Source organism: Canis aureus, chromosome 4, assembly GCF_053574225.1.
Source record: "Canis aureus isolate CA01 chromosome 4, VMU_Caureus_v.1.0, whole genome shotgun sequence".
Lineage (NCBI taxonomy): Eukaryota > Metazoa > Chordata > Mammalia > Carnivora > Canidae > Canis > Canis aureus.
The window spans coordinates 11071511-11098955 of NC_135614.1; the positions used below are offsets into that span (position 1 = coordinate 11071511).

General features: G+C 40.1%; 1 protein-coding gene and 1 long non-coding RNA gene across 7 annotated transcripts in view; one reads left to right on the forward strand and one right to left on the reverse strand.

The window, feature by feature from the left end:
* The window catches only part of TAF5L (TATA-box binding protein associated factor 5 like), a 28839-nt gene extending 13024 nt beyond the window's left edge, over positions 1-15815 (forward strand). For all 3 annotated transcript variants that reach the window (XM_077894560.1, XM_077894561.1, XM_077894559.1), the window contains exons 3-5: positions 1755-1859; positions 6664-7388; positions 13848-15815. In XM_077894560.1, the coding sequence (XP_077750686.1) occupies positions 1755-1859; positions 6664-7388; positions 13848-14645 (1628 nt within the window). In that variant the 3' untranslated portion in view covers positions 14646-15815. The remainder of the gene's footprint in view (positions 1-1754; positions 1860-6663; positions 7389-13847) is intronic.
* Positions 12480-27445, reverse strand: part of LOC144312182 (uncharacterized) — a 39892-nt gene continuing 24926 nt past the window's right edge. For 2 of the 4 annotated variants that reach the window (XR_013377611.1, XR_013377610.1), the window contains exons 2-5: positions 26399-26573; positions 20818-20905; positions 14426-15523; positions 12480-13356 (exon numbers count right to left, since the gene is read on the reverse strand). This is a non-coding gene — a long non-coding RNA (uncharacterized LOC144312182). Of the gene's footprint in view, positions 13357-14425; positions 15524-20817; positions 20906-21004; positions 23062-26398; positions 26574-27445 lie in introns of those variants that run through there. The other 2 variants (XR_013377613.1, XR_013377612.1) reach the window with 2 other exon arrangements.

The following is a 27445-nucleotide window of genomic DNA, read 5'->3' on the forward strand; positions in this document are numbered from 1 at the left end:
ATGATCTCCTGCATGTAGTCAGGGGTTGGTAAATAGAAGGAGTGAGCTGAGTCTCAAAAGAACCATTAGGAACTTACCAGGGGACAAGTTGGAGGAGAGTTTCCAAGTTCTCAGGTGTGAATTATGGAAGGATCATTCGGGGCTGTACTGACTGGGGAAGGCCCAGAGTAGAACCACAGTAGTTAGTTAGAAGGCCATAAGGGGATCCCAGTGAGAAGTGAGGACAACCTGAATTGAGGAGGTGCTAATAGGAGTAGATAGATTGAAGAATCTATAGGATTTGGTGACAGATTAACTCCAGGTGGGAGCCACATAAAGGAGAGAGAGGAGTACCATTCATACATGTGCAGCATATCCTGCTCCAAGCTGTTGCTTTGCATTCTTGTAGGGCACATGGACATCCCCCTTCCTGTACATTTTATGCTGTAGCTGCCTCCATCCTGCTCCGTTGATTTCGTTCCTCTGTAATCTATCTTCTGAAATGTGTTAATGTTTCATCCAGATTATTAAAGATGGATCCCTCAGTCCCCAGCCACCTTTCCCCAGTGTCCCTTTATCCCTGTAGAAAGAGTAAGGAAGTATTGTTCTTCTTTTTAGAAAGCATAAACTCACAGGAAACTAACTGCATGTTTACATACTGAATATATGAATATTGAGACTCCAGCTTTCTTCCCCATGTTCTACTGACCAGAACCCTAGCAGTCAGTCACATATCCCTCAGCAGGGTGATTACAGAATCTCCCCTGGTGAATCTGACCTGCCTAAGAGAGAAGACCAACACAGACATTGACATTGGGAGATTGCCCATCTGGGTCATGCTGGGTGATAAACAGAGTTCTCATCAGCTCTCTAGTACCTCACCTTCAGCCACAAAAGAACCTAACCTAACATACTAAGAAAAAAGAGAGGTGGAAAGAAAAAGGGAGAACCAATTGAGTGAAGCAAACCTCAAAAATACCATCATTGATAGCCTTGAAACAAAAAGAGAATGCTATTTTTTAAAAACAAGGATCATTCAGAGAACAGCAAGAAATGTGGTAAATTTATGTAAATGGTAGTAAAGATGAAAAATCAGTAGAAAGGTTGATAGTTGAGGCAGCAGATCAGTTCAGGAGATCTAACCTTGGAATAGTAGGGGTTCCCGGGGTGCATGGCTGGTTCAGTCAGTAAACCATGTGACTCTTGATCTCAGGGTTGTGGGTTTGAGCTCCACATTGGGCCTAGAGCTTACTTAAAAAAAAAAAAAAAGAAAAAGAAGAAGAAGAAAATAGAGACATAGTAGGGGGTCTCAAGAAAGAGGAAACAGAATCAACAAATTTCTCAAAACTGAGAGACATGATTTTTTATTGAAATTCATTTATTTGAAACCCTACTAAGGGTCCATCATGATGATTGAAAACAGATCCATACCAAGGAACGTTATTGTAGGATGTCAGAACATGGGGTCAAATGCTTTCAGATATGTCTCTCACAAACTTCTATTCCTGTCCTCTTTCAGTCAACTTATCCTGTGTTTTATATCTTCTCATTCTTCCACTGTCATTTTATTTTGGGTAACAGGAGGGAGGGAGAAAGATATAGTTACGTATGATCACTCGGCCATATTTAGCCAGAAGCCTCAACAAATTTTGGAAATCTGCTGAAATGTCCATTGGTATGGATGCATACTCAACACCCTCTTCGATCCATCCTTCCATATATTGGATTAATAATCATGTTTCCCATTCCCACTTTGTGTATCTTTTCCTCCTTAGTTCAATCAGAATCCGGTTGTGCCAACATAGTGTCTGCAGCCCCTTGCCAGGCAGAGCCCCAGCAATATGAAGTACAGTTTGGACGACTACGAAATTTTCTCACTGGTAAGTGCTAGAACTTCTTACTAAGAAAGAATCATGCAAGTGTCCCTTAGAACCTACTATATTCCAGGTATGGAGTAGGGATTCAGAGGTGGTTGAACACAGTACTTGCATTCAATCTTGGGATCCGTTGGAATTCCTAGGAGAGTTAAATCACAAGGTAAAAGTTTGCAAGGACTAGGGTTCCAGGTGTTTTTTCACTGTTTTTTTTTTGTTCATGGCTGTCAGCAGAGTAACTAGAACTTACATTTGAAAAAATTAGGTTATTTTGGTTTTCTTTTTTTATTTGAAAAATCCTCAGGTTAATAATTTTTAATGGTAAAGATGAATATAAGGCACCAAAAAAAAAAAAAAAAAAAGATGCATATAAGTCAATCAACTTCTAAACCAAAATAATATATCTAGTTTTACATTACTTAGGGTTATCCTGATTTACTTGACCCTCCTAATGATTTGTGCTTTAAAGGAAAGAGTCCAGATTTTTTATATTCTGGGGAAAATGGCCACAATGTTATAGGAAATAAAGGTTACAAAACAAAACCTTGTAGAGGGTAATCTTATCAGCCTTAGAGTTATTGAGTGATGGAATTCATAAGTATAATCTGTTAAGTTGTTACAAAAATGAAAAAGTCATGAAGCTTAAAGGTTTAGTAAAAAGAGTCTATTATGTTTATATTGAAAAGAAAAGTTCCGTTAAGATCCTCATATCATGAATGTTAAATATCTCAGAACAGTGATCAGTCTCCAGTAGGATAAAAAAAGAAAAATTAAATTTATAAGAAGGCTTTCATTCAGAGGTGAGCAAGAACTTGGAGATAATGCATTATGTAATCACTGGCATTGATTTTTGAGGTTTTAAGCAATTTTTTTAAAAAAATTTTAGAAAGTGATTTTACTCATTTTTTTTTACTATAGCTATATTTCTTCCCCATGATCCATTTCTCTCTCCATGCTAGTGGTGGGGAAGCTGGTTTAAAAAGGAATGCCTGGCTTCTCTCCGCATTTCTCTTTCACTCATTCAGCCAATATTTATGTTAGGCACTAACTACTTGCTGGGCTAAACGTCGCAATAGAGCATATTGATGTGGAGCCTACTGCCTAATGAGGGATACAGACAAAAGCATAAAACCCCAATGTATCATTATAATAGTGATACCCACCATGTACTCATGCCGTGAGATGACATTTGTCATAGACATGACTTATTTCCGTTATGAATGACATTCATGACTATAGTGACATTATGTAGATTTTTGTTTATATTTTTTAATCACTGAAGCACAGCTGTAATAAAATAGACTCGTTGGAATAATTTTATTACAGAACTGTGATTACTTTTTACAATGAGGAATTAATACATTTTATTGATCGCTAACGTGATTTATTCTGGTGCAAAGTTTTCTGCTTAAATTTATTTCTTTCAGCTATTGCTGTTTTTCTTTAATATTTGCTAGAACTCTTAACTCTTTTGGTTCTGGTTTTTTTCTAATATGTGCCACCTTCTTTATTCTCCTCTTTATTTCCTTCCCCCAGAATTTTAAATTTCAATAAACTATATTAACTCTTCCATATGTCTTATTTCAAAACTGAAGAAGTTATCTGTTATTGTACCTATAATTCCTTTATCTGCTGAGCACAGGTTATTTGAAGGGAGTGAATATATTTTTGTGGGGTTTGTTTTTTTGTTTTTTTACAGACTGCTTTTCCTGGGACATTTTTCCCTACCTCAGGTCTCTGATGAGCAGTCAACCAAGTCAAATGAACAAGTATTTACTGAGCACCAAGATAAAGTCATTAATCTAAATAGGAAGCAATCTTAACATAAGAAGGCTAAAAGTAAAAGTTTTTAAATAAAGTTCAAATATAGTGGAAGAGTTTTCACAGGCCAGGATGAAATCAGTGCTAAAGTTTGTACATAGAGGACCTGTATTAGAATGAAAGGAGAAAATGATTTGGACGGCATAGTTGGAGAAGGTCTTACCAAGTAGGGGGTGGAATTTAAGTTAGCTTTTGGAAGATGGGTTGGATTTCAGTAAGCTGTGGAAGAGAAGTAGGAGGATTCAGGGTATGTGAGGAGACATGAGCAAAAGGGAAGCGATGGCCTTTATGGCACTCTGCACTTTGTGCAGAACAGTGAACAAACTGGCTTGTGGAGAATCAGGCTTTCAGATTGGAGAGGAAGCCAGCCACACTGGAGCCAGGTTGAGGAGAGACCTGACCACCAAGCCTAGGAGACAAAAGTCTGAAAGCAGTTTCTGAAAGGGTTTGTGAGTGGGATGACTAGGAGGCCAGCCTAAAGTTCACTGTGGTACTGAAGAAGTGAGAAAGGACCACAACTCACCAGTGTTGTGCAAGTGGAAAGCAAGAGCTTGATTTCATAGTTAAAATTCCCAAGGTAGAATCTCTAAGGCTCAGGATTAAAGGAGGAAGAGTTGAGGATGACTCGCACTCTGTGACAAACGGGGGCTCAAGCTATATCGAGTAGAAATAAATCAGTTTGGGTTTTTTACATCTATGATGGTGGCCTCTTACTATATAGCTTGCAGTAAGAAATTGGAGGCTAGTATTTAAGAGAAAGATACAGACTTGTGATAAAGGATTCAGTACCAGTTTCATGGAGGTGCAAATGCCATTTTTAGGAGATGATAAATCTCAAAGGAAGATACAAGGAAAATAAGAGCATCTCAGGCCATAGCACCATATGTGTATTTTTCCTCTGTAAGTTTTCTATGGGTGAGAGATTCTGTGAGCTCACCTGTTGCTGTGGGCCATTTTCTTCAGGAGGCATAGAAGAAAGAGCATAGATTTTGGAATCCAGCCGTCTGGGTGTGAATCTGGGGCCAGCTGTGACAATAGACTTGAGGATGGATGTCTAGTGCCTGAATCACGGAAAGCACACACTCAGTGTTCATCCTTGAAAGCAAAAGGAGCATTTGAGAAATGAGGAGAGGAAGAGGAGCCCAAAAGGAAGGGAGGTGAAGAGTCAAGCTGACTAGTGTGGTATTTCTGAGCAAAGACCAGGGGTGTGAGGTCAATGGGGTCAAACCCTATAGAGACAGGTGGGAGAACAAGGACTAACAAGCTCAGTTTTCATTTAACTTAGCGTCCTTTTCACTACTAATTTCTGTAAACTCGTGAAAAACTTCCTCTTATACCACCATCAGAGTGTGGCAGCAAGTAGGTATTTGTTACATGGCCGGTGGATGGATAGATGGATGGAAGGAAGGAAAAGCATACTTTTCAGAGGATATGTTACTTTTGAAATTAGAAAAAATATATTTCAAGGAATACATTTTCAGTAAAGTATAAAGTGTATATTATGAATTGCAAGGAAACAAGATTAAAAAAAAAAAAGAGTTAAGATTTATGCAAGTCTTACCTTGTTCCACATAATGAATATATTGATCAAAATTTTATTTTATACCTGACATACTGTTCTCTTCAGACAAAAGAGAACAATTAGGCAATTTTGAAACTAAGCTGAAACAGCAGTGAATTTCAGTAAGTTTTTAAGTCACGCAGCCCTATCTCTTGATGGCTGGGGTTTTTTTCCCCTAAATTTATTAAACTAAAATGCCTCTCAGTTTGAAAAATAAGCCTGAAACTAAGAGTTTAAGGAATTGCAAATGGTGCTTTGTCCCAGTAGAATATATTGGAAGTCTGATTGGTAAGGGTTGAGTTCTCTTGGTTTTGTTTTTTTCATTAGTATTTTGGGGAAAGGTACAAGCAAAACCACAAAAGCAATAAAATTCAAATTAGCAGCAAGTGAATATAATGGATAGATTTTGCCAGAATTAACCTGCTGCTCCACATGGGCATAAGGCCAGTACTGACGGCTATGACACAGACAACTCTGTACACAGGTTCTTGAGGTGCCCCAAGTCAGTTGTGGTCCTGCTGCCCGCCCTCACCTCTGGCTGAATGGCTGCAGAACCTCTGCACCATCACAGATCACTCTGCCCCCACTTATGTGGGTGTCAGATACACCTCTCTGCTTTTCTCATTCACCTGTGGTGATTAAAGCTGGACACTTTTTTGAGCATCGCATGGTGTTAAAGTCTCGAAATAATAAAAACGTCTCATCTGTAAATCATCACTGTAAAAGGGTAATTTTACTTTTTAGCCAACATAATCAAAATGATTACACTGGCAGATATGGGACAATTTTGGGTGAGTGTTGTCATCTTTGTGTTCAGGCGTGCCAGCCTGGGTAGCTAGTCATGTTAATGAACTCACTAAAATAAGTGCTTGGATAATACTGTTGGATGATGGAGGCCAAAAGTGATCACAAAACAAAACAGAGCCCTAAAATAGTATGTCAGTACTTGCTTAATGGCCAGCCAGATGATTCTGAATATGCCTGTATTTGTTGTTTTTAAAAATTACCAAACTAAAATGTTTCTGTGAAGAACTTACAGTCTCCCAGAGTATATCTAAGGACCCTCAGAGGTCTGTGCTCCCCATTTTGGGAAACACTAAGGTATTGTGGAAAAACAGTGAACCTAGAAGACCAGGGTACAAGCTCCTGAAGTATTTTGAGAACTTAGTCAAGTCACTTAACATCTGGGGGATCAAATTCCTGACTTGTGGCTGACTTGAGACCCAGGTTTGCTAGACTTCAGAATCCCTGCTCTTCCCTCTTCAGTCAAAAGGCTTGGACTTTGAGTTTCCATAATTCTGTGTCTGGTTTCTATTTCAATCAGCAGTCCTGACCAGAAAGTGTTGTATGATAGTGGGCTCCCTGGGAGGGCCACATTATTCTTTGAAGTTATACTAATTATAAAGCCCTTACTTTTTGTCATTGTAGATTCTGATTCCCAGCATAGCCACGAAGTGATGCCTCTCCTCTATCCTCTCTTTGTCTACCTCCACCTCAACCTGGTCCAGAACAGTCCGAAGAGCACAGTGGAAAGTTTTTACAGCCGCTTCCATGGAATGTTTCTGCAGAACGCTAGCCAGAAGGATGTCATTGAGCAGCTACAAACCACTCAAACCATCCAGGACATCCTGTCTAACTTTAAGCTTCGAGCATTCCTAGATAACAAGTACGTGGTCCGTCTCCAGGAAGACAGCTACAACTACCTTATCCGCTACCTCCAAAGTGACAACAACACCGCCCTGTGCAAAGTACTCACCTTGCATATCCATCTTGACGTGCAGCCTGCCAAGAGAACAGATTACCAGCTCTATGCCAGCGGCAGCTCCTCTCGAAGCGAGGGCAACGGCTTAGAGCCCACTGATATGCCCGCCCCTATTCTGCAGAATGAGGCTGCCCTGGAGGTCTTGCAGGAGAGCATTAAGCGCGTCAAGGATGGCCCTCCCTCCCTCACTACCATCTGTTTCTATGCCTTCTATAACACAGAGCAGCTGTTGAACACTGCAGAAATCTCCCCAGATAGCAAGCTGCTTGCTGCTGGGTTTGACAACTCCTGTATAAAACTGTGGAGTTTACGATCCAAGAAGTTAAAATCAGAACCCCATCAAGTAGACGTGTCTCGCATCCACTTGGCTTGTGACATTCTGGAGGAAGAGGTATGAGTATCATTTTTCTTCCCTACACCTGCCTTACTAATTTGCTTAGAATTCTTACCAAATATGACAGCTCTTGTGGAGAATGGACTTCATTATTTCCTCCATCATATAGCTAAAGCCAGACCAATACCCATGTAACCTGTAGCTATTGAATTCCTGCTCGTGTCTAACCTCAGAAGAGATGAAAGCTATTTTTAACAACGTTACCTGAACATTTTTAATGATTGGTCAGAATTTATTACTGTTTGAATATGGATAACATTGCTAAGCCTAATTAAAGACCTTTAGCTAATATTGAAATTTACAGTAAGTGTGTGTGTGTGTGTGTGGTGTATGTTTGTGTACATTTGTGCAAATATGAACACTTAGAAGTAGGATTACTGGGTCAAAGGCGTCTGCATTTTAAATTGTGATGAATGGTCTCATTTTCTAATCTCATCAAAAGTAAATGAGAACACTGGTTTCTCTTCCCCCTCACCAACCCTGGGTGTTACTGGCCTCTCTGAGGCCAGTGCACATCCTCTGGCTCCATGTGCTGTGGGTGTTCCCAAACCCCATCTTGAAAAGTGCACAGGCAGTATAGTTGATATTTTATCCATCAGTCAATGTAATGATCTTGCTGGGTTTGTTTGGGGATGGTTAGGGAGAAGGGCAGGGCAAGTCGCCTGAGTCTCAGGTCACTGAGATCTTTGCCTTAGAAGACATGTGGGCAAAGAGAGAGAAATTGAACTTCACAAAGGTAACTTGCCCTGAGAGTGAGAGCTAGAATATTTTTGTCATCACACCACTGAAATTCAGGTAGCTCTGCCTCACTTTACTTGCAATGGAAGATTCTTTGCACAGGATTGAAAAATTGAGGAGTAAAAACAAAAAAACACATTCAAGTTAATTTCCACAGGTGATAAGGATATCAAGAATATTGGGTACACAAAATAAGCCCTTTTTTCCTATTCTTGTTTCCTTAGTCACCTTCCAGTTAGCATGGTCTATGAATTTTTGTTTCTTGCAACTGAGACAATATAATTAGGGGAGTTGTGATGAGGAAAAGGTATACACTCCAGCTTACATGCTTTGATTTCTAGGATTTTATAATACCTTCTAAAATGTTTTCTATTGCACATGTATTTGAATTTTAAAATTCCTTTTCCTAGGAGGCAATTCTAGCCTTTTGAGTATTCTTCACATACAACTGAAGGATGCTGCTATCATTTGTTTACAGCTCTCTGTAGATACAGGCGTCGTGTTTGGAGATTATTCTCAGTATTACCAATTAAAGGAAGAAAGCAAAGATAGATACAAAGAAGAAAGGAACATTAGACTAAAATGTTTAAGAATTTACCCTGGCTACCACTAAAAATTAGCTCTGTGACTTAATCTGTGAAGATGTCCAGGCTTTGGAAGGTGCACATTTGAAAACCTAGAAATAAAGAATAACATGATGAATTCCAGGCAGTGAAAGAAATTCCATCTGGCTGGAGTTGGGAGGGGTATGACAGGCAGCAGTACGACTCCACAGGCTACGCTAGGGATCATGGTGGCCTGAGCCAGGGCAGTGGCAGCAGGAAAGGAACACGGTTGCCCGCTCAGACGAGAACCTGTGACTGGATTCAGTGGAGGGGCTAGAGGGGAAGGAGTGGAGGATGACTTCTGTGTCTCAGACCTGACCACCCAGGTAGATGGTGGGAGGTGCTGTTCAACTCCAAGAGAAGAAAGGATGTCAGAGGAGCACTTGTTTTAAATATCTCTCTGATTTATTCACCATTATCCATATTGAAAGTACTGTGGATGCTGCCACAGTGTAAAGGTACTGCTTTCCTTGTGAATGGATTTAAATTTTAGAACTAAAGTTGAGGTCTTCCTATTATGTTGTCGAGAGGTTTCCTGTTCAGGATTTCTGCATCCCCTGCCCATTTTGTTATAGCAGTTTAGGGATGTTTTTTGTTGTTATGGGTTTTGTTGGGGGGAATGGGTGGTGGGTTTTTTTTTTTTTCCTGACAAGGAACATTTTGGGGAAAAGCAAGGTATAAATCAGTTGTGGCAGTTTGTTTTTGGTGGGTGTGTGTGTGTGTGTGTGTGTGTTTTAAGATTTTATTTTTTTTATTTATTTATTTATTTATTTATTTATTTATTTATTTATTTATGAGAGGCACACAGAGAGGAAGGCAGAGACCTAGGCAGAGGGAGAAGCAGGATCCCTGCAGGAAGACTGATGCGGGACTCAATCCCAGACCCCGGGATCATGTCCTGGGCTGAAGGCAGATGCTCAGCCACTGAGCTACCCAGGCACCCCTCTGGTAGTTAGTTTTTAATATTTCTTCAATGAGAACTTGGACTTTTTTTTTCCTTCTAGAATACACAATTAAAATAGAAACTCTTAAAAAAAAAAATAGACGCTCTTAATGCAAGGATTAGAAATTCACATGCCTGTAGAAGCCAAGCAGGGAAACATAAATGGTAAAGCTAGTAGGATCAAAGAGATGGTAGGAACTATAAAAGCACATGGAAACCCAATTAAAAAGCCAATTTGCGGCCTGTGTCTTAATTTTTGTGAAGCAATAGCCATTGCATAAATTAGCAGATTAAATGTTTTAATAGTAGGTATTTAAAATACTGATAAGACCCAGCAATTCCATTTCTCGGTATATACCCAAGAGAATTGAAAACATATGTCCCCACAAAAGACTTGTACATGAATGTTTGTAACATTATTCATAATTGCCAAAAAGTGGGAACACCCCAAATGTTATTAACCATCTGGTTAATTGATAAACAGTGTGGTGGATCTGTGTGATGGAATATTATTTGGCCATAAAAAGGAATGAAACTACAGGAGACATGAGACTTGCTATATTGTGGATGAACCTTGTAAACATTATGCTGAATAAAAGAAGCCAGTCACAAAGGACCAAATGCTCTATGATTCCAAATACAGTCATATCCATAGAAACAGAAAGTAGATTGGGGACCAGAAGCCAGGGGCTGGGGACAGGGAAATAGGCAGTGACTGCTAATGGATATAGGGGTTCTTTTTTGAGGTGATGAAAAAATGTTCTGGAGTAGATAGTGGTGGTAGTTGTACAACTCTGTGAGTATACTAAAAGCTATTGAATTATACTTTTTAAAAGAGTGAATTTTATAGTATGTGAATTATATCTCAGTTTTTTAAAAGTCAAAACCAGTAATCAAAAGCTCTTATGAGGGCATAAAATTTTCTCTATTAATTAAGCCAAATAAAACAGGATTTACAGCACTGCCATATAGTTTCTGATATCTCCAATGTAGAGATATTCTAGATTAACCTCTGAAAAGCTATTAACTGGCATAGTGGTGCCCCTCTTCCTACCAGTACCAGTAGCCCCCATCCTCTATGAGACCCTCTATCCTCTGTTCCACAGTAAATGGAGTTAGAAATGAGGTCCAACTTTTACCCTTGTTGATTGGTAACTATGTATTTTTAATAATTTGGACAACATGGCAAAGCCACAGATACCAAATCAAGGATTTGCTCTTCGTTTCAGGTATGTGTAGATGATCACCCTCGTCACTGCCAGCTTCCCGCCCTCCTAGCCCAGCACTACAGCACCAGTATTCGGTTCATGTACTGTCTAGTGAGCCTTCCCCCAATCCAGCAATCTTTAAGTTTGAAAAGTAAAGAAGTCAGTATTGTCAATAATATTCAGTTCTGTAATTTGTATATAAAACGTCATGTAGGTCTATGTTGGCCTATAACAATATAATGTGAGCCATGTTTGTAATTTTGATTTTCTAGTAGCCACTTAAAAAAGTAAAAAGAAATAGTCAATTAATTTTTAATAATGTATTTTATTCAATCTAATATGGCCAAAATATCATTTCAACATGTAAGAAATATTAAAAAATTATTAATGAAATCTGTTACATTCTCCTTTTTTGTCCTAAGTCTTGGAAATCTGGTGTGTTTTACACTTACAGTACATGTTCAGTTCAACTAGCCAATAGCCACCTCTTCTATTCTAGTTCAGGTTACTGTCATTTTTCCTGGAGAGAGCAGTCCATCCCGTACCCCTCCCTCACACACACTTGATTCCATGTCTTAACCCAATCCCAAGCCAGCCATATTTAATTTCATTCCATTTCATTGGCAGCTCATGTTGGGGAAACAGCCTAGGGCTAAATTTCAGACCCCAGAAAGTACCCTCAGAGCTGGGAAAAATTGTGAGCTGAGGCACTTTGAACCTCCTAGTACAGGAGCAGACATCCATAACAAGTCTGAAAGTTGTAGGGCCTCCATGGTCTAAAGCAGGGCTTAGCAAACTATGGCACAGGGGTACATAAGGTCATGTTTGAAAATCTTTTTATACTTTCCTATTATTTTTAAATTTCTCATTTTATGCATTTTTATAATGTACATAGTGTGATTTATTATTACATGAATATACCTTAAAAATTAAAGATTCCTATTTGGGATGTATGCCCATTTACTGTAGGGTGTTCATTCAATTGTAGGGAGTTTGGGTTTTGTCCCATAAGCATGAAAGGAAGGAAAGGCAGAATCTGGGGCTGGGCATGTGTGAATCAGCTGCTTGTTCAGAATTTTAGCTCGACTTTGCTGAGGCCCTTGTGGGACTTGGTTGAGCCACAAAAGAAAATGTGGCTGGGTTATTTTAAGCTGTGGTCCTGGCAAAGAGCTGATAGTGATAGCCAGCAGGAATGCTCTGGTTTTCCCATCTCTTAGTCTATAGTCAACCAGGCACTTTTCCACGTGCTCAGGACAATCATTGAGACCCCTGGGAAGTGCCACCTTGACCCCTGGTGCACCCTCCTCTCTCCATCTCTGAGCATGCTGTTTGGGTCCCCACTAAGGAGCTGAAGACCCACTTTCCTAACTTCCTGCCCCAAGAGAAGACCACTTAAGCCTCAGAGATGGTAACGTGTCCTTTAATCTACCACTCACTTTCAGATATTCTCTGTATAATTTATCTGGGGTCGTTTTTTGCTCCCACAGTTTTTATATAAAGTTTCTGGTGTACAGCAATGAGTCACTCTTGAAATTTTTTTTTTTTCACTCTTGAAATTTTAAAGTGTTGCTGTAACCTCTTTTGAAAGGAAAAATGCTAATATTCTTGGTAAACTCAGTAGACTGTTAGGCTCCTGAATGCTTATGTATTTTTAATGTGGAGTGTCTGGAATAGCCATTTTGAATATTCATGGACATCAATGTTTATTTTCTCTTAAATTTTTCTGAAATCCGTACACATTGAAGGCATTTGTTTTATTTTGAATTTAGTAGTTTTCAAATAGAGGTTAAAAAGATGCCCTTTTCCTATACAAGAACCTAAGACCCACAGACCTATTTATTTCTAAGCTAACAAAGCCAATTGGTTCAAAACTCCTTCTTACTCCTCATTCTTCTGGTGTTTAATGGAAACCATTTTAATTTGTGAATTCCTGGATAGAGACAGCTGTGGTGTTAGGGAGCTTGTCCATGAGGGAATGAAGGCAAAATGGATTTTGAACAGAGATGCTGTCCTTGAGGGGAAGAGGGTGAGAAAGGGACTTTCTCCCTCAGTACCATGAGTGGCTATCTTCTTTGCTGTCCCCCCACACAGAAATTTATTTCCAAGAATCCTATAAGTTGGCTTTGTTTGAAGCCATTCTGAACCCATGCCTCATTGGGGAAGATGTTTCAGACCGTTCAGAAAGTCACGGTTTAAAAACTTCATCTTTATTCCTCTTTGGACACTGGTAGTTTCTGCTGGTCACAAGCTGTGAGGGTCCTTTATTGATAACTGGACCTTTCTGGTTTCCTCTCAGCTTCGATATGTTCGGGCTTTCTTTTGACTAACCTTCTACAGTGGTTCTGTATTATTTTGAAGTGAGACGGTGCCTGCCTTCATCATTGATCCCACTCATGGGAGTAATGAACATGCCAGGAAGTTTCTTAGTGGAGTAGAAACAGGGAGCAATGTGGCTTCCAAAGCAGCTGAAACTGGCAGATAAAGACAGGCCCTCAGAATAAAAGAATCTGAGAACTTAATGTAAATTTAGAAGTCAGTCTTTCCAAACGATGTCTATCAGAATTAACAGTGGAAGTTACTGTGGGCAGTCTTTTAAGCAGGCTTTGAAATCTGTTATTCTCAGCCTCACTGTAAGGGCCACAGTCATCACTGTATAATAATGGCCTTGCATTTGTGCACTTTTAATACAGTATTAGCTGCAAGATATATTTCAGGAAAACAATTTGCAAGTTGCAAGAGACCTTTTATTCATTTGTGCAATTATGAGTTTTCCTGGGGTCACCCTTAAGGGCAAGACCACTGTCATTTGTCAGGCAGATGCTATTTCCCAAGTAGTGGCTTGTGTGTTTGTTTGTTTGTTTTTCTTTTTGTTGGACTGTTTGGTTTTCATGGCAGACCACTAAACATTTTCTCCTTGTGTGTCTCTCTGCCACCTGCCCCCCCCCCTCCCCACTGTCCCCAGGATGATGAGGATGACAATGCGGGCACAGAGATGAAGATACTACGGGGACACTGTGGACCAGTGTACAGCACAAGGTTCCTCGCAGACAGCTCAGGGTTGCTCTCTTGTTCTGAAGACATGTCCATTAGGTACTGGGACCTCGGGAGTTTCACCAACACTGTGTTGTACCAAGGACATGCCTACCCTGTGTGGGACCTGGACATTAGCCCATATAGCCTGTACTTTGCCAGCGGGTCCCATGACCGCACCGCGAGGCTGTGGTCATTTGATCGGACGTACCCGCTGAGAATATATGCTGGACACCTGGCAGATGTGGACTGTGTCAAATTCCACCCTAATTCAAACTACTTAGCCACAGGCTCGACTGACAAGACTGTCCGGCTATGGAGTGCTCAACAGGGGAACTCCGTGAGGCTCTTCACGGGCCACCGTGGCCCCGTGCTCTCTCTTGCCTTTTCTCCCAATGGTAAGTACTTGGCATCAGCTGGTGAGGACCAGCGGCTGAAGCTATGGGACTTGGCCTCTGGGACCCTTTATAAAGAACTGAGAGGCCACACGGACAATATCACCAGCCTCACCTTCAGTCCGGACAGTAGTCTGATCGCCTCTGCATCCATGGACAACTCTGTGCGTGTCTGGGACATCAGGAACACTTACTGCAGCACACCTGCTGATGGTTCCTCTGGGGAACTCGTGGGTGTGTACACCGGGCAGATGAGCAATGTACTGAGCGTGCAGTTCATGGCCTGCAACCTTCTCCTAGTGACTGGAATCACACAAGAAAATCAGGAACATTAATTTTTTTTTTTTTTTATCTTTGTTGTAATGGACTGGGGCAGTAGTGGAAAGCCTCCAGGTTGCAAGTCTTAGGACAAATTAAGATTGAATCACTGACTGACTGTGAAAGACTCCCTGCTTCTCCCCCTTCTCCCTTGCAGACATCCTGAGCTCATCACCCCTTCACTCGGTCCCCCAAATGTCGAAGGACTGGAGGGGGAAGGTGCTGGGATTGGACATGAGATGGAGAATTAAGAGGCTCTGGAGGTCAGATTGCAAGTTCTTCAGAGATCCCACCTGTGTCCTCACGCGAGCACCTTCGTGTCTGTCTCCTTTTCCCGTCTGTAAACCCGAGATGCTGCTTACCTCGCTGCCGGGTGCTGCATTTGGTCCGAGGATGGTTGCGGGGCGCCCTCACAAGGAGCGGCGCCACAGGGTCACATGTGCCCAGGTGCTCGGGTGGAAGGGATCTTTACTGGTCTAGGAATGCAGGGGTGGGAACTAGGAATGGGGGGCGGGGGTCATCCTGGCATAAAGTCTTTCCTTTTCCGTAATTACAGAGAACCAGGATTTTTTATTATTATAATTATAATTATTATTATTATTGAGAAGAGGAAACCTAGCACTGGCAGAGGGGCCTTCTCTGCTCTCATCTTTCAGGTTTTACTCCTGGCACTGGCTGTGATACTTGGAATCTTGAGGTTCAGGGAATTCAGAGAATTTGGTAGCAGAGTGTTTTGGGAGAAAGGGAAAATTTCTGGGTGATGGATTGATCACTCCGGCTGACATGTGTCTAGAGGTGGGTGGGTGGGTCTGTTTGAGAAAGTCCTGGCTCTTGCAGTGATGGTGGGAGAGGAAGAGTCTCCTCATGGCTGCACTTCTATGAACAGTTCTCTCCCCTGAAAGGACAGATTGTGGTAAAGAAATGAAAATAATTTAAAGTGATAAGTCAAAAAAATAGAATTAGAAGATGTTAAATTTTCCAAATGCCCATTTATTCCGAGGTGTGGCTTTCTCAATGTGTTTTTCTCCTGCGATCATTTGCTCCCACCTCCTGCATTGCAATAGCGTTTTAATGAACACTTTGTGAAACAAAACGTAAGTACATACACACATCTAAAACTGTGCTTTGGGATAAAGCAAGTTCGAATTCGTGGAAAAAGGATTAAATATTTCTGTTTTCTGAAGAGAGTTATTTTGTATTTTGTTTTCTATTAAAATGTATTTAGTTTCAAAAAAAAAAAGTGTTGTCATCTCATTTAAACTGTGAGGACAGGTGGGTGTGTGACCTGTCCAGGGGTGACGTGCAGCCCACCTCTCTTCAGAATAATAGCCACTCATGTGGGCCAGACAAGCCACAACGTAGGTACACTCTTCTTGTTCCTATATTCTGTTACTTTGAATCATGATTCCTCTCTGCATTCACAGGAATTATTGGTAACATTTATTACTGTTTGTACATCCAAGATTGCCAGTTGCTAACAAGAGACAACATACATTTTACCATCTAGAGTAATTTGGGAAGATCCCACTTCCAGTTTTCTTTAATGACCCCATTATAAAATTTCTAAGGGGCACAAGAACTGTGCTATTTAATTTAACTTAAACTATTTATAGAACAATTCCAGATAAATTTAAATGATGCAAGAATTTTTTAAATATACTGTAAAGCAATTTCCTGGCAAGAACACCAAGAATTATCAGGAAATTAAATGAAGACACTGGAATTCTATGCCAGAATTTTTTTTCTTGAGCCTAAGATGCTAATTAATAGGAAATGTTTCTTATTCATAAAAGCCTAGATATTTGAAACATTGTAGGAAGGATCCTTTAGTGCCTCAGCCAGCATCCCCTTCCGCATAGTGTGAGTGAAGAAGCCCAGAGAGAATTCAAATGTGTTCGTATCTGTAATAAGTGAACTCTTAAGTTAAATTGTGTGATATATTGCTAGAAACAATAAAATCCCTAAATTGGGCCAAATCATTCTCAGAAGTGAAAATGCCACTGTTTAGCAATGATTTGGAAAGGCTTTGTGTTTATTTTTAATGCAAAAATTTTTTAATTAAACACAAAAATGTATTAGGTTGGTCAGTCTTCAAATTACCAATCATGTATATACTTTGTAATTTCATTTTTTTTTTTAAGATTTTCTTTATTTATTCATGAGAGACAGAGAGAAGCAGAGGCAGAGGGAGAAGTAGGCTCCCCACAGGGAGCCGGATACAGGACTCAATCCCTGGACCCGGGATCATGCCCTGAGCCAAAGGTGGACGCTCAACTGCTGAGCCACCCAGGCCTCCCTACTTTGTAATTTCAATTCAAGCTCTTACTGATCTGTATGTTTGGCCTCTTTTTTCAAAATGATTTTAATGTGGGATGATTTAACTTTATAGACTGCCCCTCACAACTTCCCCAGAATCATAGAAATGTCGATCAGAGGTATGGATGTATGTTTATGGCCACAAGGTACATAAGAACATAGTTCTAATCTTCAGGTTACTCTCTTGCATTGTTTTATTTTCTCTTCAGGGCAATTTCATTAGGCAGACAGGACGGGTGATACTACTATTTTGTAGATGAAGTATCTAAAGCCCAGAGAAGCTATATTATCTATACCCAACATGGAATGGTTATGTCTTGGGTATGTTACATAGAGGATCTATATTCGGTATGCTCAAGTTCTAGCTGGAAGAAATAGCCCTGATGATAGAAAAGCCTTAAAACAACAACAAAACAAAGAAAAACCTTCCATAAAGGAAATATGAATATTTAACAAATGTATATATTAATGCTTACTATCTACCAGAAATCATTCCATGAGCTTTATGAAAATTAACTTTTTTATCTCTGTAACAACCCCATGATATAAGTACCATTTTTATCCAAATTTCACAATGAGGATCCTGAGGCCCTATTGGATTAAGTTACTTTGCCAGAGAGTCACATAGCCAGTAACCAATTAAGCCAGAATTTGCACCTGGGCAGTCTGGCTCCAAAGTTCGTGCTCTTCCCCAGGCTCTTATCTCGCTTCATTCCCCTGGTACCAGGTAAAGAGTGACCTGAGGTTACTAGTAACTAAATGTTCCTGGCAACAGTCCTAAGACTCATGCTTCCCTTTGCCAAATAAATCATCAGCATCAGGCAGGATCAGGACCAGACAATAAAAACAAACTTAAACAATATATAGCTAAAGGAAATCTGAAAATATCCAATTATTTTGAACCACAATGATAAATCTCTGCAATGTGTATAAGAGGCAGAAAAAAAAAATACAGCTGAAATTTCTTAGGCTCAGAAAAATCTGACTGTAATTTCAAGTTAACAGTAGACTGGCCAAAAGAAAGAAAAAGTTGAGATAAAGGAAAGTAAGTAGACATGAAATGGGAACCAATCTGAAGTTTTTATATTCAAGATCGAGCTTCTAAGGATAACTGTGATTAGCCTTTCATTTGTTTTATTCATATTATTAAAAATGTCTTGGTTGTATTTTAAAAATCCGTTGAATATTTTACTATTGCCCAGATTGGTATTTAAGTATATGGATTAAAAGATTAGTCTGTACTTCAACTTGTCTTTCAGTTGCATGTTTTAGAAAAGTGTCCATTACATCTATGCCCAGCCCACAATGAGGATTCATATTATAGACCCCTACATAGCAACCAAATGAATCTTTATGGTAAATGGAAAATCTTCATTATAGAATTTGAGGAATGCAAATGTTCCTTGTCAGTTTGACCCATTGAAGGACAACTTAGATACTTTCCCGTAATTGAAATTCCTAAAAGAAATATTTTTATATTAAATATGGGAGTATCTATTATGATCAGATGTTGTGTTAGTGCACAAAAATGCAACAATAAGCAAAACTGATACAGGTCCTGGCTTGAGTTTAAAGAGGGAGGCAGTTATTGACCAAATAGTACCATAAATAAATATATAATTTCAAACAGTAGGGAGGGCTATACAGGGAGTAATGAAAAAGTAAGCCCAGGAATCTAATTTAGATTTAAGCATTCAAGGAATGCCTCCCTGAAGAAGTAATAATGAAGTTGGGACCTGGAGGGGAAGCAATAGTCAGGCAGAGTTCAGGAAAGAATGGTCCAGACTCCCAGCTGGAGAAGAACCTGGTACACTCACAGAAGTCCACTGAGGCTGAGGCAGTGTGAGTAAAGCATAGAACAGCACAACATGAGTTTGGATAATTTGGCAGGGCTTTGAGCACTATCAGGAGTTTGGCTTTTATCCCAGGTGGGATGGAAGCCATTGAAGGGTGTACAACAGGGAATTGATGCAGTCCAAGTTCCACCTTCGTATCAATGACAGCAGGAGGACGCAGACACATTTGCAGTGGACTTGGACTTCAGCATCAGGATAACAAGGCAACATGTACCAACCCCGTCTGTGCCAAGCACTGTGGGGCACAGCAAAGTGATGGAAGCCAGCTACCATGTAGTAGGCTGCCCCATATGCCCCCCTGGGGCAATGAACTGAAAGCAGCCTCTAACCAACAGTCTGTAAAGACCTGAATCCTGCCAGCCACCACACAAATGAGCTTGGATGCAGATCCTGTCCCAGTCGAGCCTTCAGATAAGACTGCAAGCCTCCTGACTGATGTGGTGACAGAGGTATCCAGCTAAGTCTGCCCAGATTTCCAATTCAAAGAAATTGTGAGTTATCAACTGTCATTTTAAAGTACTGGGGTTTGGAGTGATTTCTTATGTAACTAGCCCATCAGTCTACTCCATAGTCCATTATTTTAACTGCTATGCTGTAGAAAATGAAATCATTACTGATGTAAAAAAAAAAAAAAAAAATCACTGGCAGCTATGAGGAATATGGATAGAGGTGAGGGTGAGAGTGAGCAGGGAGGCCAGTTAAGATCATTGCAGTTGTCCAGGAGAGAGATGAGGATGGCATGTACTAGAGTGGCCACAGTGGAAATGGAGAAAAGTGGACAAATCCAATGAAAATTTTAGAGATGGGTTGCCTAGAGTTTATTGGATTGCATGGAAAGAAAAAACAGGAATCATGGATGACTCACATGTTACTGGCCTGAGCAGTTTGGTAGATAGGGTTGCCATCTATTGTGATGAGAATCCCAGAGGAAGAGGAGGTTTGGACCTCTGAAATTTGAGGTACATATAAGAACCAAGTGACAGTACCATATAGGCATTTAGACAGACACACCTGGAGCTCAGAGCCTCTAGAGGTCTGCCTTGACATTCTAGTCTGGGACTTATATTCATTAGAGTGATTTCTGCCACTAGGGACAGAAATCTAACTCCAAGTGGTTTAGAAATAAGGAATGTTATCGGTTAACATAACAAGGAGTGTAGAGGTCAGATGGGTTTCATGTGCAACTCACCTGTGTTCCGTAATTCCACTGTGTTCTCTTTTGTGGCCTTTCCCATTGGAAAAGGGCTACCAACAGCAATGAAGACCAGACTCCCCCCACCCCACCCCCCATTTATGTCTACTGGGGATGTGAGCTTACTTTCCATTTCTCACTCTTAAAAGCAAGGAAAAACTGTTTAGAAGCTCCAACAAACCTCTCCAATTTCCATTAGGCCTGCTAATCATTGAACCCGTCCCTGACAAGGGCAAGAGTCATAAGCATATAGTTGGAATTTGAAGTCTTTGAAGACATGATCACCAAGGATAAGAGCATAGAGGAAAAAGACATTAGAGTTCACAACTAAGTTTTGACCTTCTCTAGCATGTACAGATCAGAAAGGAGGAGCAACCAACAAAGGAAGAAAAACAGGAGAGGGCACTGTCCCAGGAGCCAAAAGAACACACTTTAAAATAGGAGTACTAGGGGTTAGAGCTTGGCGGAGCATGAGACTCTTGATCTCAGCATTGTAAGTTGAAGCCCCACGTTGGATACAGAGATTACTTAAAAATGAAATATTTTTTAAAAAAATAAAAGAGTGGTCACTTGTCCTGATGAGTTCAAATAAGGGTTGGAGAATATCCATTAGATTTAGAGGGCAAGTGGCTGACAATCTGAGCCCTGGCAATTATGCTTAAGTAACAGAAATATAAAGGACATTGAAATGGATTGAAAAGTGGAAAGGTAATAGAAACACAACCATAAACACTTCATTTGTGACATGTGACACATATGCCATGGAGGAAGAATAGGCTAATACAATTGGCAATTCAGAGGGGAAAAATTAAATTGAACCCTTACCTCTTTATACACAAAACCAGTTCCAGATCCATTAAAGAATATCTTCATGACCTTGGGATAGGAAGAAATCTCTAAGGAAACAAAAGCCCTAACCACAAAAGATTAAGTTCAAAACATTCATTCATCAAAAGAACCACAGAAGAAATAATGGACAGGCCATGAATGTGGGAAGGTGCTTGTAACTCACGAGTAACAGAGGCAAGTGTCTAGAACGATTGTGCTGTGGAATCAACTGTGCAATGGAATGTTGTCTTGTTCTGTCCTGTCCTAGAGAACATTGCGTGAGGACAGAAATGTTCTATAGTCTCTCTCCTGTCCTGTAGAAAATGCTGCAAGGAGGGAAGTTCTATAGTTCTCTACTATTCCATAAAGTAGCTACTAGCCACATGTAGCCATTGATCATTTGAAATATGGACAACGTAACTGAGGAATTGAATTTTTAATTTATTTTTTAAAAGCTTTTATTTATTTATTCATGAGAGACACAGAGAGGCAGGGACATAGACAGAGGGAAAAGCAGGTTCCCTGCAGGAAGCCTGTTGCAGGACTGGATCCCAGGACCCCAGGATCATGCCCTGAGCCAAGGTGAGACACTCAACCACTGAACCACCTAGATGTCCCTAATTTATATTTAAATGACCACATGAGACCAATGGCTAATGTATCAGACTGAAAAATTCTAAAATATATGAAGAACAACAAATCAGTGAGAGAAAAAGCATATGGTGAATGGGAGGGAAAGGCAAAAATCTTAAAGGGAAGCCCTTGTTCAGAAAAAAAAATCCAAATGGCCAATAAATTAAAAGTCACCCAACCTTGTATTACTCAGGGAAATGCAAATCTAAAACAATGAGACACCGGTAAACACCCTTCAGAATAACAACATTGTAAAACCCTGACAAGGCCAAGTGTTGGGGCATCTGGACCCTTCTACACTGGTGAGAATGTAAATTTGTAACCTTTCTGGGAAGGGTGTGTGGTATTATGCCCCTAAACTGAAGAAAGTTGAACTCTGCAAGCCTTACATCCACCAGGATACATATATGAAAATGTCTGTGGCAACATTGTCTATCATTTCCCAAAGCTGGAAACAAAGTGTCCAAGAATAGAAAGAATAAATACATTATTGAATAGTTACACAAAAGAAAAAAAATGGTTACACAGTGACAATCTGGGCCCTAAGAAAACATTAGAGCTACAAGCAACAAAATGGACGTACCTTACAGTGTTGGCTAAAGAGAAAAAATTTATTCCTATAGAGTGATTTCATTCACACAGAGCTCAAATCAGATAAAACTAACTATAGATTTTAGTGTGTGTACAACGATGACAGAACTGTAAAGGGGTAAGGGTCCTGATAAGGGGGGCATGCCAGAGTGCCAGAGATATTCTATTCTCTTAGGTGGTGGTTACCCCAGTGTGCACTTGAGAGCTATTTGTTATGTGGTATAAAAGTTTTATTTTATTATATTTAAAATGTTTCTAAAAGAGTAAAAAGTTGGTGAGGAAGTACGTACAGAGCAGACCTAGGAGTGCAAACAGGTCTTAAGACGTTTGAATAGGATCTGGCAAAGATTGAGACGTGAAAACAAGAAAGAATCATTTAGTTTGCCCGTTGTTCGATTTGGTTTGACCTTTAACAGAAACTTCCTAAAGCAAGGGCTTTCAAATGTTTAGACCTCAGCCCACAAGAAAAATATATTTTATAATGTGACCTAGTGTGCACATATACTGGGTTTCATTAAAGGAAGATTCCATTGAGTGTAAGAGGTACGTTCTTCTATGTACCATTTGTTTCTGCTGTCATCAAATGTTGAGCAATGCTTTCTTGTCACTTAGAAGTGTTATGTTTATTTTGAACATTAAATTTGTGTTTATTTTAAAACTTTTAGACTTACAAAGTTTTTCTGCCATGAGTCAATAACTGTGGTCCAAAAACTTCTTTACCTTGAATTCAACTTTTTGAGTCAGCACAAAGTTCTCCCCTTTGTGCCCTTAAATAAATGTTTTAAGATGAAGCATCTTAAAAGAGGGCACCTCTGTGGTGCCTGGGTGGCTCAGTTGGTTGAGTGACTGTTGATTTCAGGTCAGGTCTTGATCTTAGCATCACGGGATCGAGCCCCATGTCTGGCTCCACGCTCAGCATGGAGTCTGCTTGAGATTCCCTCTCCCTCTCCTGCTCCTGTGTACTCTCTTGCTCTTTCTCACACTCTTAAATGAACAAATTAATTAATAAAAGGTGTTTTTAAAAAGGGGGGGGGGGGGGACCACTGTTGTCTCCAGTATTTTCTTCCAGGATATTCTTCAAGGTTTGATGTTGGCAACTTTTTTTTTTTTTAAGATTTTATCTATTTATTCATGAGAGACCCAGAGGGGGAGAGAGAGAGAGAGAGAGAGAGAGAGGCAGAGACAGGCAGAGACACAGGCAAAGGGAGAAGCAGGCTCCATGCAAGGAGAGACTCAATCTGACGAGAGACTCAATCCCGGGACTCCAGGATAACGCCCTGGGCCGAAGGCAGGCGCTAAACCGCTGAGCCACCCAGGGATGCCTGGCAACTTCTTTATCTTAGGTGTCAACAGAAAGTTTTCAGAAAACAACCAGACTTCTTATTCCTTCCATAATTGTCCTTACATAGTTTGCTGCTAGAAATCATGAGTGATCATAGTGATGCATTCCTGGCACCTGGACTAACAATTCACTTCACATGTCACAAGTGTCATCCAATTATAAGTCCCATCCTCTCTTGATTCCACAAATGTTCAAAGAAAGTTTTAAATTAAGTTTTAGACTCAACAGAATGTAGTACATAAAAATTTCTATATGTAATATATAATTTTTAATATTGGTCACAACCTACTGATTAATTTCATGGCCCACTAATGAGGCCATTACATGGGAAGTGAACAATTCTGCTCTGAGGCCTTCTGAATGCTGGGGAGGGGAGCCCCATTTGATGAGGGGGAAGGATGAGGCATGTTGCTCATGGAGACAAGTAGGTAGAAGGGCTGGGGTCAGTAGTCCTGGCAGACCCTTTCCCCAGTGCTTGCAGGTGGGAAGAAAGAAAAGAAAAAGGAGAGAGAAGGAGGTTATAAAGAAAACAATGAACTTATGAACCAACATAATTTATTTTGGCTCACTTGGATTTATATTTCTGCATTAGATTTCATTCACAACACTCAGCTTTGACAGAGATAACCGGAGCAAGTTGCTTAGCCTCTCTGAACTTGAGATTGTTTTTTGAAAATATGAAGAAGGAAAACAAAAAACAAAAAAAAAAAAAATCTCAGAGTTAAGTTAATGCTGGCTATTTTGTCTCAGTACAATTCCAGTAATTCTGACTGCTTTCAGTCTGGACTTGATCGTCCCATAGCCCAGCCATGTTGCTCTCAATCTGGCTTCCTGGAGAGGCAGTAAGATATACAGTTTACTCCCTCCAGCAGTGTAGACATTGAATTCAGAGATATGAAATGCACATACCTGTCAGAAGGCAACATGGGTTTTTTTCAGGGGGGAAAGAAGGGTATTTTAGTTGGCTTACTTAGTTTGAGCTGGTGCAAGGGAGGCAGCCTAGGGTTTATTTACAGAATGTGGAATGCTGTGGCCTAAAGAGGTGAAGCGTGGTGTTGATTCTCAGCTGCAATGAGGTGTATCATGGCCATGGGTAAGTTACTTGGCTTCTCTGAGCCTGTTTCCGTTGGGGAATGTGGAAAAAAAGAATTGAAGTAGCATTTAAGACAGTTAAATTTTCATAGTCACATGGTGCCATAATATATACTTAGTAATATTAACCAAAAAATCTAATTTGATAAAATATATCTTGCCAAAAATATGCAAAAGCTAACAACTTTGCCTAGAGAAATCAAAGATAAAATCAAAAGGTAACATGGGCTTGATGAAAATCAATCGTGATGATAGCTGCACAACTCTGAATATTTACCATTGAGTTGAGACTTTAAATGGGTGAACTGTAAAATAGATGAGTTAAATCTCAATTAAGCTGTTACCAAAAAAACAAAAGATAAGGTACTGCCTCCAAATGCTGTAACTCACCTATGACTGGCACGGAAATTATCCCTGAATAAATGAATGAATGCAGAGTACACGGTAGCCATCCAGTCATGGGAGAAAATGATAGGCCTCCTTTCAGCCCTTGAAAGATTTCGACTCAACTACCTGCAGGACTTTTAAAGCTGACTTCTTCACCAAAGTAGAATTGCAGATATCAACACCATGCATCAAGTTTTGTGTTTTGAATTGTTCTAGTTTCTTCTGCTATTTTTTAAAAAACAGATTTTATGCTTCCTAAAAATGTCTCTAAAATTTATTTCAAATGTATTTCTTGACTAAGCCAATATTACTGGGTTGATCAATGCTCCTAAGTTTGCCTCTATCTATAAAAGAAAGCTCTCACTGAACTCTACCTCTGAAACCAAGAATACACTATGTTTGAATTTAAATAAAATAACGTCTTAAAAAAAGCTCAAACTTGACTTAAACCACAAGCTGTCTGATGGCTCAATGAATTTATGTTGGTAAATCCTTTTGCTTCTCAGAATAAAACCATAGGTAAGTATAACAAAGGACAGGGTACTGCAATTATTACTTGAGCTCAGAAGAATAAAATAAAGTGATTTGCAGTGATATCAAACTATAATTCAGTGCCCCAGAATACACTACACTGCCCTACACTTTACCTCTTAATCACCGTCTTTGTTAAGGGTGCTTATATAAAACAGAGAAGTCAACAAACCACCTCTTAACTAAAAAACTAATGTTTTTTGGACAAAAAAACTAATGTTTCCATAATTAGAAACATTTCTCCTTATGAATTTTTTTAATCCCCCAAAAGAATGAGATCCCTAGATTCTAAAGCTACTGAGAATCTGTCATCTTCAAAATTTTGCTCAGTCTTTGGAGAGCCCCTTTCTGTCGTATCCTCTCTTAGCCAGTGCCCACATTGTTTTCAAGCCTATGCTTTTTCTCAACTTGCTAAGAGTTCACAAAATATGACCATCGCTTAGAATCCCACTTGAGACTGTGTGACAGGTGGGATCCCACCACCTGAGCACAGATCAGGGCCAGGCCCCAGCATGTGGCACCCGGCCCGGGCTCTGAAGATGACTCTGCTCAGCACTCTGCTGCAGCACAGTGATCTGTGAGTCCTGATCAGTGAGGGCAGAGCTTCTCAGGCTTCCTTCCAGCAGCAGTCAGAGCACACAGAAGGCCTGCTGACTGCAGCTGGGGAGTCCTGAAATGGCCTTCTATTTGTGCCATGCCCACCCAAGCTACAGTCCAAAAAGCACACCACGATAAGGACACCTGAGGGAAAAAAAAAAAAAAAAGACACCTGAGAGTATCCCATCAACTGCAGCCCGACTTCCTGCCCGCATCTCTCCTCCCTCTCTGCTGAGCTCTGAGCAATATTTACATGAATTGGAGACAGGCCAGAAGTTAATTTCTCTGCTTCTTTTGTCTATTTTTTGACTTTTCTCACAGGGTTTTATGTTCCGATGACATAGTTCTTAGAGCCAACAGTTAGTACATTCCTTTTGACAGTCCCATAGATCTTCCCTCACTCACCTTCTTTGTGAATGATGAAGGTGAAATGCGAATCCCTAGAGGAGGAGGAAGTAGCTTCTCCCTCTCTCTACCAGGTGTTTCTTTTCTGTGGGATGCCCCAGTGTCACAGCAGGATTATCACTTAGGTTGATAAACTATTGAGAGACTCTTTTGGGTGATGTTCTTCTTTTGGTCTCTGGAACATTTGAAGATGGGAAGAGGAAGAGGAGAAAATACAGAAGAATAGGATAATTATAAAGGAAATTAATAAAAACTATCACATAGAACATATGCTGTGTGCCAGGCCTTGTACTAGATGCCAGAGATTCTGAGAGAAGTCACATAGAGATGGTGTTCCGCTGCTACTTCCATTTTTCAGTTACCCAGGAGGCCTTGCTCATGGTGGGTGCTCAGACATCTCTGATTTGAAATGTTCGCTTGTAGGTGGAGTGTCAGCATTGGCGCTCTAGAACTGCCTGCTTCTTATATGGGTGAACTGTACAACCATAATCTTGAATTGTACAACCATTCAAGAAGTTCCTATGAACAGTAGTGCCATGGATCTAGCCCATGAGCAAAGAACAATACCTAGACTACTTCTACCAGGTCAGCTGGGGTGATGCACCATGATGCCCTGTCCACCGATGTGTTATTCTGCAAGTTCAAAGAGGATAATGTCAAATGTAGCCCAAGAATTTTAAGATCATATAGAAATATTTCATTACACATAGCACTACTTCAACTACGCTCTCTAAACATTTTTAGACAAGGTCCACTTCTAGAAGTTGTCAGGGCTGTTGGATGTAGGGTGAATATATCAGACTTTCAGATTTGTTCAACTGGTATCTCCATTTTTCAGGTAATAGAAAGTCCAGCCTTGTTAATAGTAGATACTCAGACATATGAACTATTTGTCTGTAAGTTGAATACCTACAGTGTATGCTAAGCCTGCCTGGTAAGTTGTTTTGTTTTGCTTTTTTCTTGGTAAATCTACCCAATGGTTCAGGAAATTCTCATGAACATTAATGCCTTAGATCTAGCCTATTAAAGAAAAACAAATTCCTTCTC